Raw genomic sequence first — 13,399 nt, 5'->3', positions numbered from 1 at the left:
CAGCGGCCATACTGAGATGCTTTGGCTTCACTTTTCTATAGTGGAAGGAATAGGAGACGTGTCGTCCATCTTTTTTTTTTTACAGTCTATGTATTTACCTGTGCCCTTCAGCAGAAATATACAGAAAGTGAAATTGAAGTTATCAAACACTAAATTCTAAATTAAATATAGATGAATCCTTAAAGCTACAAAAGTTCTTTTTTCCTCTTTTTTTTCTTTGTCCTTTGATTAATAGACATCACAGCAGCTGGTTATTAGTTTGTTTTGGCTGTTATTTCTTTAAGAGCTGCTGCAGCGGATCTGACACGCATCATATTTTCTCTCAAAGTTTTTACCTTTTCTTACACATAAAGACATTATATTTTTTTATAGTTGTTTAATAGCATATTTTTTTATGACTAAAGGCCAGTATCAATGATACCAATACTGATTTCTCTATAAAATTATTATTATTAATTAAAATTATTCATGACTTAACTGACCACGACATGCACGTAGTTTATTTTGCGGTTTGATATGAAAGGATACAGGCTACAGCGCGCGCCGGCGCCTTTGTGCGTGCAATTAAAGAGCACGCACTGCGAGCACAGTACCGTTTCCACGCTCGTTTGACTCACGCCTGGCGCTGAAGTGAAGTGGAGCGCGTGTCTGAAACGTCTTCCGTTCTCAGTCGTTCTGCGACTGAATAAATGCACTTCTTGTCAAGAGAAAAGTGACAGAAGCAGCACTTGTGAGTGGGGTGGCCAACCCTAGCCCCGCCCCTGCGTTAATTGCGTTAAATATTTTTAACGCGTTAAACTGAAAAAAATTAATCGCCTGCGTTAACGTGCAAATTTTGACACCACTAATATATATATATATAATTTTATTTTGTGAAGAATTAATACATATTTATTTATATAGATGCATTATCATAAAGACAATTTTTTTTTCTTTCTTTACAAGAGCTTCACCCACAACAGCAGTTTTTATCATTCTCTTCAAATCCATTATCAGAAGTCAGTTAAAAACGGGTCTTCAATTTCCCCCAATTTAATCCTTTTGGACATAAAATGACACTGACCACACACACAAACAACAAAGATGCACAGAAAGCGTTGGACGGACAGTGACTCCTCTCAGCGGACACAAGGCTTTGCTGGGCGGAGTGAGTCATTCTGTAGCTTTAAGCGCTGAGCGAAGCAGTGCTGTGGTTTGTTAACATCAAAAAGCATTGCAAAAACAGCTTAGCTGTTGACCATTAGAAAAGGAGGTGTATGTTTACTTCCAGAGGCTGAAAGCTGCTCGGAGTTTCCATGATAACTATGTGTATATTTGTGTACTGGCAGCTTATTTCTCCAAGAGGGCAAACTAAATCCACTGTTACCAAACCTTTCAAGGCTTTAACCGAGAACCCCTTCATGCAATGCTTGGGACGGCCCTGTGCACAGGCACATACTGTATATACAGTCTACACAAAGCATGCTCTTGTAATAGAACCTAGAGCCAAAGTAGTGTGACATATCCAACTGTTGTTCTCAAAGCAGAAGAAAAGGCCAGGAGGCAGAAATGGCCACATATCACTCTTCAGTTAAGACGCACATTATGACCTCATCACCAGGGGATGTTTAGTGTGCCAGCTCCTCATGCCAAGTAGAAATTACATCAACACTAGAGGTTTTACAGTGAGCCGCCAGTGCCAGATGCTCATTACAACTGAGGCATTACAACATCATTGTCTCCATTCAAACACGTATGACATATCAGCTTTCAGATCACTGCTTGTATTGATTTAGAATTTATAGTGCACTCAGTAAATTACTCATTTAAAGTGTTTCACCTCAACAGAAATGAATCGTACTGTAAAAAGTATGTACATGAGATGATATGACGACTCCAGTCATATTAGTAACCTAATAAAAGCCACGTTCAGATCATATGACCAGCCTAATAATACTCATGACTGACAACGATTTGCACATTTTCACAGTGAAATCAGAAACTGAAGCATGATACTATAATGCCACTATGTATCATAGACTATCAGCATAAACAAATACTGAGTGCACATTTAATGTACGGTACGTACAAAGCTTTAAGAGTCCTACAGTTTCTAACAAATGAAAGTGCGTTCAGTGTGGTTTTAGCAAGGGGATGAACTGGGTTGACGTAAGGACTGCCACTGCCTGAGTTTATAAACCACAATGTCACTAGTGTGGTCTGCAGAGATTTAACTCTATAGACACACACACAAGACATCAGTCAGTACAGTGAGAGACATTACTAACACTTACTGCTGGGGGAAAATAAACTTTGATGTGACTGAATGAGGTTATGTTGTAACCACGCCCTATATACACTCAGGTCTACAGTCTGGGTGGTTTAGTAAAGTACTTACATTGCAGACGGAGGAGAGGTTAACAGTGGGACTGGATCCATCAGTCCACTCTGCTGTGTCTGTACTGCTGCTCAACTGTCTGTTCCTCTCATATTCCTTTAACTATGGAGAACAAGAGGTCAAAGAGAGCCGCCCCCCTCGCCCTTACACTCACACACCCTATCTGTTACAGAAATAGAGTCAGAGAACACCTCATATAACCATGTAAAGACACGCACACAAACACACAAAGCTTTCACCAGTCACCAGCAAAATACATGAAAAAAGACAGACACAGGGACAAACAGAAACGTCATGTCCATTCAATCTGAGATTTTTTTTTATGTATACATTTTTTGTGTTTATATAAACTACTATTCAAAAGTTTGGGTTTCTGAATGTCAGAAAACATTGGAATGATTTCTGAAGGATCGCATGACACTGAAAACTGGAGTAATGGCTGTCATTGGCTGATCCTGGGTCCATTTTCATGCTACACTATGCACCACTAGACTAGTCCATCTAAAACTCTTTAAAAATTAGATAAATAAACAAAAAGGATGCATGACGTTCTTGGACACACAAAGAAACATACCACAAAAAGACAAAGAACACAGAACAAGTAAAGCAACATTAATTTGGAAAAAAATACATTTGCATTCATTTGCATTTAAACAAACACAAGAGGACAAACACATGTTCATGCATGCTTACAGCATGTATGATGATGGCAACTATCCACAAAGGCTTAGCATTGATTCAAACTTTAGATCCAGTCAGACCACTCATTACATAAATCAACTACAAGGCCAAAGGAGAAAAAAACTGAAGCAGAAGAGACTTTAAAGAAATGTAGAAAACCCAGTTGGTTAACGGAATCAATGTCAGCCTTGTGGAGAGAAGAAAGCCACATTCTACAATCATCCATTAGGTTCATTATCAGATGATAATTAATCATTATCATGTTCTCAAAACAAAATGACAGAGGAAAAAAGAGACCTACTATAACCCAACACACCTAAACAGTGAAAAAGAACAGAAGAAACCTATCCAACCAATCCCTGCTAACCCTACGTCAGAAATTAGACACCTCCTTCATCTCAACAAAACAAGAAATCTACTGCAGCTCTCAGATGCAGGGTCAGTACGCATGTATTTATATGTATGCAAGTGTGTGTATGTGCATTTGGAGGAAGGAAGGCGCAGGGGGCATCAGTCTAGGTAAGTAAGGTTAGTAAACATGAAAGTAAGCCAGGAAAGCCCATTAGCGTTATTTTTTGGGGATGATGGGGTGTGTTTACCCGTGCCAGCGCCTCCTCCACTGTGATCATCTTTTCTTTCACCATCATCATTAGCTGGATCCGTTCTTCATCACTCATAGTGATCTCACTGGCCACATAGCCAATGTCCTCTCCTGAAGGGTCAAAGGTCAAAGGTGAGCAACAAGAACAAGGGAAGGCCTCTTTAGGCCAAGTTAGTTCATTCAGTGGTCATCATATTGTCAATTGTCATTTTGAACTCAGCAATAATATCTGACCACAGTGGTGCCATAAATTCATTTTTTGTAGGAAAAATAAAAAACTGGTCCAGTTTTACTCATTCTAGAGTAAACAAACAGTATAAAAAATGAATTGGCTATTTAAGTGAAAGATGTAATTAAAGTCACAATATTAAAGTTATTTTTTCTTCCATTCACATTCCTATGAGTGGCCCATCTTTTCTCTCATATGGTGTCTCTGAACAATAAAAACAAGTGAGCGGAGCGTTATAAAGGGAGGAGTGAGTTTGTTTTCATTACCTTTTGATGTTTGCCTTGTGACCCCTTTCTGTGACTTTCGAAAATTCTGCCAGAAGGATTTGTTTTTCTTCTTGTTGTCCCATTTTCCTGTATGTGGAGAGGAGAAAGCCATCAGGACCATCAAACTCATTAACTGTACAACTGTACAAACATACACTTCGAAATACCTACATTTAATGCTTTATAAAAAGAACTGACTCTACGTCTATTATCTATCATCTATAAATTTGCCCATCTACAAAACAGACGTTTAGTGTTTACAGAAAACCCTGTCACCAGAACATTTCAGACTGGTATAAAACCAAATAATTCCAATAAAATTTCCTCAAAACCATCAAAAGATTATCATAATAATAGTTTTCATAATGAAACACAAACCTGATCCATCTTCAGAGCTGGATTTGTGCAGAGCAATTCTGATGAAAAACATAGAAAAGAATGGAATTAGGACGTTTAATACAACACTTCAATTTTTCAGCACTGAACATAACATTTCTCATATATAGCCTTATCTCCTACTGACAGGATATATGTATGTACAAGTGGCAGGTGGATTTGTGTTAACCAAATGTATAGAAATTTCTATGATTTGAGGCAGTAGAGGGCAGTGTGGTGCTGTTCACAGAGCACATGTCAGGCTCCTGAGGCTCACAGGGCACAGATGAGACGCTCTGGAGATGCAGCAAAAACAAGATGAGGAAGACAGAAAGTGAGAGAGGGAGAAAAAGGGAACAAGAGCCACCACAGGACAGACACTGCCTGTTTATATTTCCACTTCGCTCTGAGGCACGGTGCCCTTGGAAAATACCAAAATAACAAAAATCTAACACACACATCAGAGCTCAATTATGGAGTCTAAATTATGGAGTCTAGATATAAGACTCCTCAGATATCATATTGATGCTGACAAAATAAATTTGGCCTAATTACATCCTACTCTAATACAGACACATCACCTTTGAAATTCTTATATTCTTCTAATATATTCTTCTATATTAATTTTCAAAATCAGTCAGTCGATGGATTACCTGAGCAACTAATCGTGATGGACAAATACATTCGTTGGAATGTGTGTTTGTGTCCAATTAATGTATTCATTACATTTTATTATTACAAAAAATGCATGAACACGTTTAACAATCTAGAGTCTGTGTTTTCATCTCTTACACGCGCCAATGCTGCATTTATTTGATCAAAAAATACAATAAAAACAGCAATATTGTGAAATAATATTTCAATTTTAAAAAACATTTTCTGCTTTAATATATATCAAAATTCAATTTTGTCCTGTGATGGCATAGCTATATTTTCAGTCGCCACTGCTCCCGTCTTCACGTCACATGATTTGTCAGAAATCAATCAATATTATTATTAATGTTGAAAACAGCTATGTTACATTTTTGTTTACAGACCCAAAACTTTCGAACAGTAGTGTGTGTATGGATATAAACAGCCTATCATTAAAATAAAACCATATTTAGCCATATTTTTTCATACAGAACAACTGGACATGCCATCCTCATTTGGGAAAATATCCAGTGTTTACATTCCCATTGGTCATGTGACATAGATCATGTTGACTTTGTCATATAGTCGGTTGTAAAATGTTGTGTGAAACTGGGCCATGTGTTAACTGCCAGTGAGAGGAAACATCTGAACTGAGCCGACTGTCAACAAAACCCAAAACACAGAGGGAGAAGAAAACATTCTGCCTCAAACGAGTGTTTGTTCTGCAGATGAATGCAAGTATGCAAGGGTATGTGTTATGGTTTTCTTATTTGTGTGGTGGATTCTCGCTCATCCTTGGGTTAAGAAAACAATCTCAATCTAGTCTGCACTAAAGTAAACACTGGCACCGGCATGTAAGCATACACTAACACACACTTGCGTGCACCTATGTACTCCAGTCTGGTTTTCTCCACAGGTAGACAGTGTTTTTACCAGTCACTCGTGCTTAAATCATTACGGTTGCATGCGTGTATGCTTTTCATCTGCTGTCCATGTGTCCCAAATACATCTATGACATTATTCTCACTGCTAAAGCTATCAGTATCTACACACACTCAAGAGGACAGTGTGTGTGTGTGCGTTTAGTGTCAGGTCAGATGTTACATGTCATTACAAGGACTGTGAAAATGTGCTTGTGTTAAAAACACAGATTCTTGCATATTTCGGGACGTCCACTGCACTGCACAAATAAAGACGTCAATGCTGCTCTTTTACCCAAGTGTGTGTTTGAGACACAAGGCATGACAGAGGCCTCCCTGAATTATCATATCATTATGCTGCCATGGCAACGCAAACTTTCTCTGTTTAACCTCTCATTCACCCCGCACAGAATCCAAAGGGAGTCTCCTGCTTGTATGCTAACTGCATCTCATGTTAAAAAGGCTCTATTGAAGAGCAGCTCAGTAAATTAGGCTCCATTCAGGATTTCTGCTATTGACAGAGCTGTATGTGTGTGAGCACAGTGTGACCAGCATACAATACAAGCGTGTTACAGTCCGTCAGTTTCTTTCTTTCATTTCGCAGGGTGTCTTGTGTCTTTACTGGTGTGTGTCTAGCAGAATATAAGCCCTGCTGGCTGCATTCCTTCACTGCGAGTAACCGTCATGTCCACTATCTCCTAACAGAGGAATCCTTGGCTTGCTGAGATTGTTATTCAGAGAATGTGATGGGAAGAACACTTCACTCTGAAATATTTACTTTCTCCACACGATTCAACTCTGTTCTTCAATTTAATATGAGGCATGTTTGGGATGGACAACTGCATTTACTAAAAGACTCAACAGAAGTTGTTTGGGTTGAATAATGTCTTGTAACCATAGTAACAGACAGTAACTACATCTATGAAGATTTAATTTGTAGTTTTTTGTCAATTTGAAACAATTTTGGGCAGCATCTGCTGGTTTCAACCACTCAGATAGGCAATTAACAAATCTGATTCAACCTACTTTAGTGTTTTGACTTCCTCTCCAACTACATAAACCTCTCTGTTTGACCAATTTTAATAACCTGAGAGAGAGCCCTAATATTGATAATAGACTGCCAAGAATAGGGCTGCATAAATGTACAGTATGTGCTGCATGTTTCAGAGTTAGCTTTTTTCTATTCGCAATAATTTTTTTTTTTTATAATTTATTTGTGCAGCCCTAGAAAAGAATATACCTTTAAGTGTGTTTGTTTAGATCATAAGTATCAACCAAATGTGCTCCCAAAATTCAGTTGTGAATCTTGATTATTTAAAGGAGTCACTTTGTTTATGGAATATGGTTGTCAATTTTCTTTACAACCTGAACAAAATGGTATGAACAAAACCATATATAGCTTCTTTTTTTTTAAATCAGACAACTGTGTTCTGTTGCTGTGAATGTAGCTAGTTTACCTTATGTCGACTTTGCATGTCTGTTATCAGAATTATCAGAACTAGTCTTCCAAAGTGTGAGATCAGTCATATTACTATGCCAACATGTTTTCACTACTGAATTAAGAGGAACATCATGTAGTTCTCATCAGTGATGCATCACTACAGTGATGCATGTTCACTGTTCTTTTAGAGCTGGGAGTGGTCTGACTTCCTCTTTCCTCTAGTCAAACTGCTGATGAAGAGGAACACTGCTATCCCAGGGTGCACCTGGTGTCCTGCGATTGGTTGGTTTACTTCCTTACACCTGGCTTTGGAGTTCAGAACACATATATGATTGAGCACAAAAACACATATACAAAGATGGCAAAGGAAGTGTCCAGGAAATGACCTTCACTAGAGGTCATGGTAAATGGAGCTTGAGGGATTTCCTTAAAGCCACACTCTCAAACACGTACATTTTCTCTTTACCCTGTTACATTTCTACCAACTTACTATAATGAGGAAAGAATATAATTCAGAAAAAGGAAGGTTAAAACTACTTAAAGCTGATTTGGTATTTCTTATTATTAATGTAGTACATTTTATAGAACAGTGTTATTATATCATAGCTTAATATTTTTTGCGGAACAAGTGATATATTCTTTGGTTCTCTCCTGTATTGGTAGCCAATGAGTTCGCTGCTCAACATTCAAATATATGACTAGAGCTTGCCGTAGCAGTGCAGCTTGCTTCAGAAACCCTCCACCTTCCCAGCACCACCTGAATAGATCTGCTACGAGGTGATTCATGTATGCTATATGGGATTATTTCATGTATGTTATATTTGCAGCAGCAATATTTCTTACTATGTATTGGCAGTAGCAAGTCTCGGTATTTGCTCTGCCGCAGCAGCAGCGCAGCAGATCTATTCCGCCAAGACCAAATACATTAACATTGTCATGTACATTACCATGCCAATCCCTCCGAGAGTTGTCATGACAGAAATATTCTTTGATTAATAGAAAGTTCAAAAGAACAATTTATTTGAAATACAAACCAAGTAGCATGTATTTGGAGGAAGACTCTGCCAACATAAGAATGAAGGGGCTTCTAAACTCACACACAATCGCACACACACACACAAAAACACATCTCTCACTGTCATCGGGTTCTCTGCTGTTCAGCGTGAACAGCCTTTCTGGAGGCCAAAGCTTCTTCTAATCATACAGACAGGAAGTCCGGGTAGTCTGGCAAAGACTGTTTTGTCCGGTATGGCACTATGCTGATAATGTCACAGACAGTTCTAAAGAATAGGATATGAAATAGGGCTGCATAAAATCATATTGCGATTATGACAAATATTATGATTACGATTTGAACTGTGATATGGCAGACATCTAACATATTGCTTCTGTGCAGATATCAAGGCGGAAAGAATAAAATCTGCTCTCACATAATACTTAATCACAATGAAACGGAAGTATCGACAGATCTTGATTCTATGTATCAGTTGTTGATTGCATTTTGAGATGTGGGCAATGCATTTAAAAGTGAAGGCAGGTGAACATGAGCTTGCAGGAGTAGATTTAAGCGGACTAAATAAAACTATTTTGAAAAACTGTTTGTTTTTGAAAAAGTCAATGGGCTAAAATGTTATTTGGTTTCCAGTGCTCCTCAAAATATTTTTTTTTTGTGTTCCGTAAAATAAAGTTTTGGAACAACATAGGGGTGAGAAAATGACAATTTTCATTTTTTTGTTGAACTAACAAATTATATCAATCCAATATCAATCCATTCAAACAAACAGGTTAAAGAGTTAAATCAACTGTTTTTAAATATCAATATTGAGTGAAAAATTTAAGCTAGCTTTTGTCAATCAAAGCTAGTTTCACAGGCATCACAAAGCAGAGTACCAGTCAAATCTAGCCACATGTGCATAGGACCCCAGAGATATATAAATGATGAAAGATGTGTCAGCTCCATATGTTTTACATTTATCCAAGCATACTACTTATCTCCAGAGAGTGTGGATGACAACGGTAGAATTTAATCTTTCCCATGGCACGTGGACTGTTCATCGACACAGGAAAAAGCCATCAACACGGACAAGATGCATGGAGACACAGAGCTGTTTGTACACTGACATCATTCATTTAAAATCCTCATCTTCACAAAAACTCTAGTATTCTGAAATTCACGACATGACTAATACATTTTAAATTAAGCAAACTGACCTTTGTCAATTACACAATTGTGTCGGCACAGATTATGTCATTGTGTTAGATTTATTTAAGCAATAATGCTAAAGAAAGTTAATTTCGTCAGCTTGACTAACACCCTTGTGTACTATAAACTCACGAGGTCTCACTTAGGTCTGAATATCTTTCTTCCTCTCTCTAATGAGCGAGTTTCATCTTAAACATCTAAGAACAATGGACGGAAGGAAGGAAGCCTGGAAGCACCAAGATGTGAAGAAGTAAAATGGAGGAATTCACACCCCTTCGTACACACACACATACACTCAGGGGTAGATGGGGGATGGACAATAATAATAATTCCTTACATTTATATAGCGCTTTTCTGGGCACTCAAAGCGCTTTACATAGAAGGGGGGAATCTCCTCAACCACCACCAGTGTGCAGCATCCACCTGGATGATGCGACGGCAGCCATATTGCGCCAGAACGCCCACCACACACCAGCTTTATTGGTGGAGAGGAGACAGAGTGATGAAGCCAATCAGCAGATAAGGGATGGTTAGGAGGTTACCTCGGTTTAACGTCTCATCCGAAAGACGGTGCTTTTTGTCAGTATAGTGTCCCCGTCACTATACTGGGGCGTTAGGACCCACACAGACCACAGGGTGAGCACCCCCTGCTGGCCTCACTAACACCTCTTCCAGCAGCAACCTAGTTTTTCCAGGAGGTCTCCCATCCAGGTACTGACCAGGCTCAACCCTACTTAGCTTCAGTGGGCAACCAGTCTTGGGCTGCAGGGTGATATGGCTGCTGTTCGAGCAGATCTGATGTGTGTGATCATATATCTGAGAGGTCAGCAGTCGCATTCAATTCAGACAGCCTGCAAACTGTCCTTTAGGTCTGGGTAAACCATTAAGCTGATGGTTTAGATATTAAAAACTATCCTAGATCTGGTTCATTAGTTTTGTTTCCCTTTGTAAATGTAAGACACAACCAGCCACTAAACATTACTGAGTGCATTGAGATTTTCTTACTTTCTCTCAGTCTCTGGAGTGGACACCTCATTGCTGATGCCAAACGATTCCTGTGGACACAGACAACACTGTGGTTAATTATTGCAATTACACACACACTGATTTTAATCACTGATGACACACAAATCAGTGTAATCTGAGCACGCAGTCTGCTGATTTATCACTGAGGCGTTGTGAATGAAAGCGTGTTGTATTGTAACAGTGAGTTATGGTGATGACTGCAGCTGTGCAAATGTCTGAAAACAGATATGCACAGCATTGTGGGTTGACTGACCTCGATGTCTGAGCGTAGCTGTGAAGAGTTGAAGTTGGTGTCTGCTTTTTCCTGAAAAACACACATAAAAAAGGGAGGGTTAGGAACAAGGACACACAAACACACACTGCCGCTAATGTAGGGCCACACACCCATATGCCAAGAGCTTGTCTTGTGATTAAGAAAGCCACACCCTCTGACCACTATGCACAAATCACCTGAGGCGCACTGAACCCGCTGATCCTGTGCAGCTGCACGAGAGAGCAAAAAAACATTAAAGGGGTCATATGACGTTGCTAAAAAGAACATTATTTTGTGTATTTGGTGTAATGCAATGTGTTTATGTGGTTTAAGGTTAAAAAACACATTATTTTCCACATACTGTACATTATTGTTTCTCCTCTATGTTAGTTAGCGCTCAGTGGTGTGTTGGTAAAGTCCGGAAGCTTCTAAGTAGTAAATCAGACGTTGTGCTGTAAAAGTGGAGCCATCCAGGACAGAAAGAAGAATTCACTCTCTCTCTCTCTCTCTCTCGCTCTCTCACACACACACACAGTGTGCCCACAGTGTAAGTTATTCCCATATGAACACACACTGGCCAAAGTAAACACACACACACACATGGGTCTGTGTTCTGTATCATCAGCAGCAGGGCATCAACTGCCCCATACCCACTGGGATAAATAAGTTACAATTAATCTAAATAAATTTAATAAAAGTTATAATTAAAATAAATCAAATAAACAAAGTATAAATAAGTTACAATTAATCTAAATAAATTTAATAAAAGTTATAATTAAAATAAATCAAATAAACAAAGTATAAATAAGTTACAATTAATCTAAATAAATTTAATAAAAGTTATAATTAAAATAAATCAAATAAACAAAGTATAAATAAGTTACAATTAATCTAAATAAATTTAATAAAAGTTATAATTAAAATAAATCAAATAAACAAAGTATAAATAAGTTACAATTAATCTAAATAAATTTAATAAAAGTTATAATTAAAATAAATCAAATAAACAAAGTATAAATAAGTTACAATTAATCTAAATAAATTTAATAAAAGTTATAATTAAAATAAATCAAATAAACAAAGTATAAATAAGTTACAATTAATCTAAATAAATTTAATAAAAGTTATAATTTACATTTATAAATTATTTTTTTAATTATTTCATTATATTATTATTACTATTACTACTACTACTAAATAAAAATATTAAGAACTATTATTACTGTAATATTTCACTGTAAAATAAAATAAAATAGTATTTAACAAAATAACAATAACATAATAACTATCAAGCTTTTATTTTGTGGTTTATTTTGGGTTCATGTGTAACATCTTTTACTGTGACACCGCAAAACTGAAAACACAAAATCAAGAACAGTGTCTTTACATATACAAAGATGTAGTGTGAATATTTTTTTAAATGGCAGCCTTTGCAAATTGATAATCGCAATGAGCCAAATCGTTATTTCAATTTATTTATAGTTATAACGTGCAGCTGTTATAACTTACGCCCTTGACAAGTAAAATGAGGCAAAATGCTTCAATGTCTCATGGAAATGTCATTAGCTTTGTTCCAAAATCTTGCATGCTCCACTTTTTGTGCTTGGAGTGTATGGTTATTTAGCTTAGAACCATGCTAATATCAAACTCTACTGGACACAGCTAAGCATCTAACAGCAAAATAAAGCAGCTACCACAGCAGAGCCTTTCAAATCAGTCACTTCCACAACCGTTAGCATGCTACTGAGCCACTCAAAATTACCGCAAGGGAAATTCCCTCACCGCGACAGCCCTACATGCAGCCTTAAAAGGTAGTTGACCTATGCAGGCAGATAGATCACTGCAATGTTTTGGAATAGCAATTTTGTCCGAAAAAGAGATATAGAGACAGACAGAGATGTGGCGTGATGGCTGGCGCAGCAGCATTGGGGGAATAAACAAACTGAAGGAGGCTAATGAGGTGTTTTACACAAATTCATACAGAGTCCCAGTGTGCAGGGCAGGACACACACAGTCAGGCTGGCAGCAAAAACGCCTGTATGGGTGGATGCGGTCGGCTCATGGGGAGAGTCTTGGCTCCTACTACCCAATCAGGAGAGACGTTTGGTTGAGTAACAGCTAGAGAAAGTGTCCTTGTAGAACCAGACTAACCATTCCTCCTGCTCTAACACAAACGAAACACACACATATACACACTCGCAGTGTGTGAAGCTTTGTGGGTACACTATTCCAGTATTCCAGCTAGAGATGCACCGATTGCAATTTTCTTGGCCGATTCCAATTTCCGATTTTTTGTTAGTGTGATCTGCCAATACCGATTTTTGCAGATTCCGATTTTTTTTTCTAAGAACTATAATTGACAGCATATACAAACAAAAATCTACTTTTCTTCAA

The 13,399-nt window shown here is 37.8% G+C and overlaps 1 protein-coding gene across 1 annotated transcript in view; it reads right to left on the bottom strand.

Annotated features, from left to right (window-relative positions):
- LOC107732642 (SAM and SH3 domain-containing protein 1-like) overlaps positions 1-13,399 on the bottom strand; it is a 44,870-nt gene that overhangs the window by 16,189 nt on the left and 15,282 nt on the right. The window contains exons 3-8 of the mRNA XM_016544042.1: positions 11,006-11,056; positions 10,732-10,781; positions 4,533-4,570; positions 4,155-4,241; positions 3,658-3,770; positions 2,378-2,479 (exon numbers count right to left, since the gene is read on the bottom strand). Of these exons, the coding sequence (XP_016399528.1) occupies positions 2,378-2,479; positions 3,658-3,770; positions 4,155-4,241; positions 4,533-4,570; positions 10,732-10,781; positions 11,006-11,056 (441 nt within the window). The remainder of the gene's footprint in view (positions 1-2,377; positions 2,480-3,657; positions 3,771-4,154; positions 4,242-4,532; positions 4,571-10,731; positions 10,782-11,005; positions 11,057-13,399) is intronic.

Source organism: Sinocyclocheilus rhinocerous, unplaced genomic scaffold (genome assembly GCF_001515625.1).
Source record: "Sinocyclocheilus rhinocerous isolate Xijiao unplaced genomic scaffold, SAMN03320098_v1.1 scaffold1542, whole genome shotgun sequence".
NCBI classification, from domain to species: Eukaryota; Metazoa; Chordata; class Actinopteri; order Cypriniformes; family Cyprinidae; genus Sinocyclocheilus; species Sinocyclocheilus rhinocerous.
This window is presented reverse-complemented; position numbering and strand designations above follow the sequence as displayed.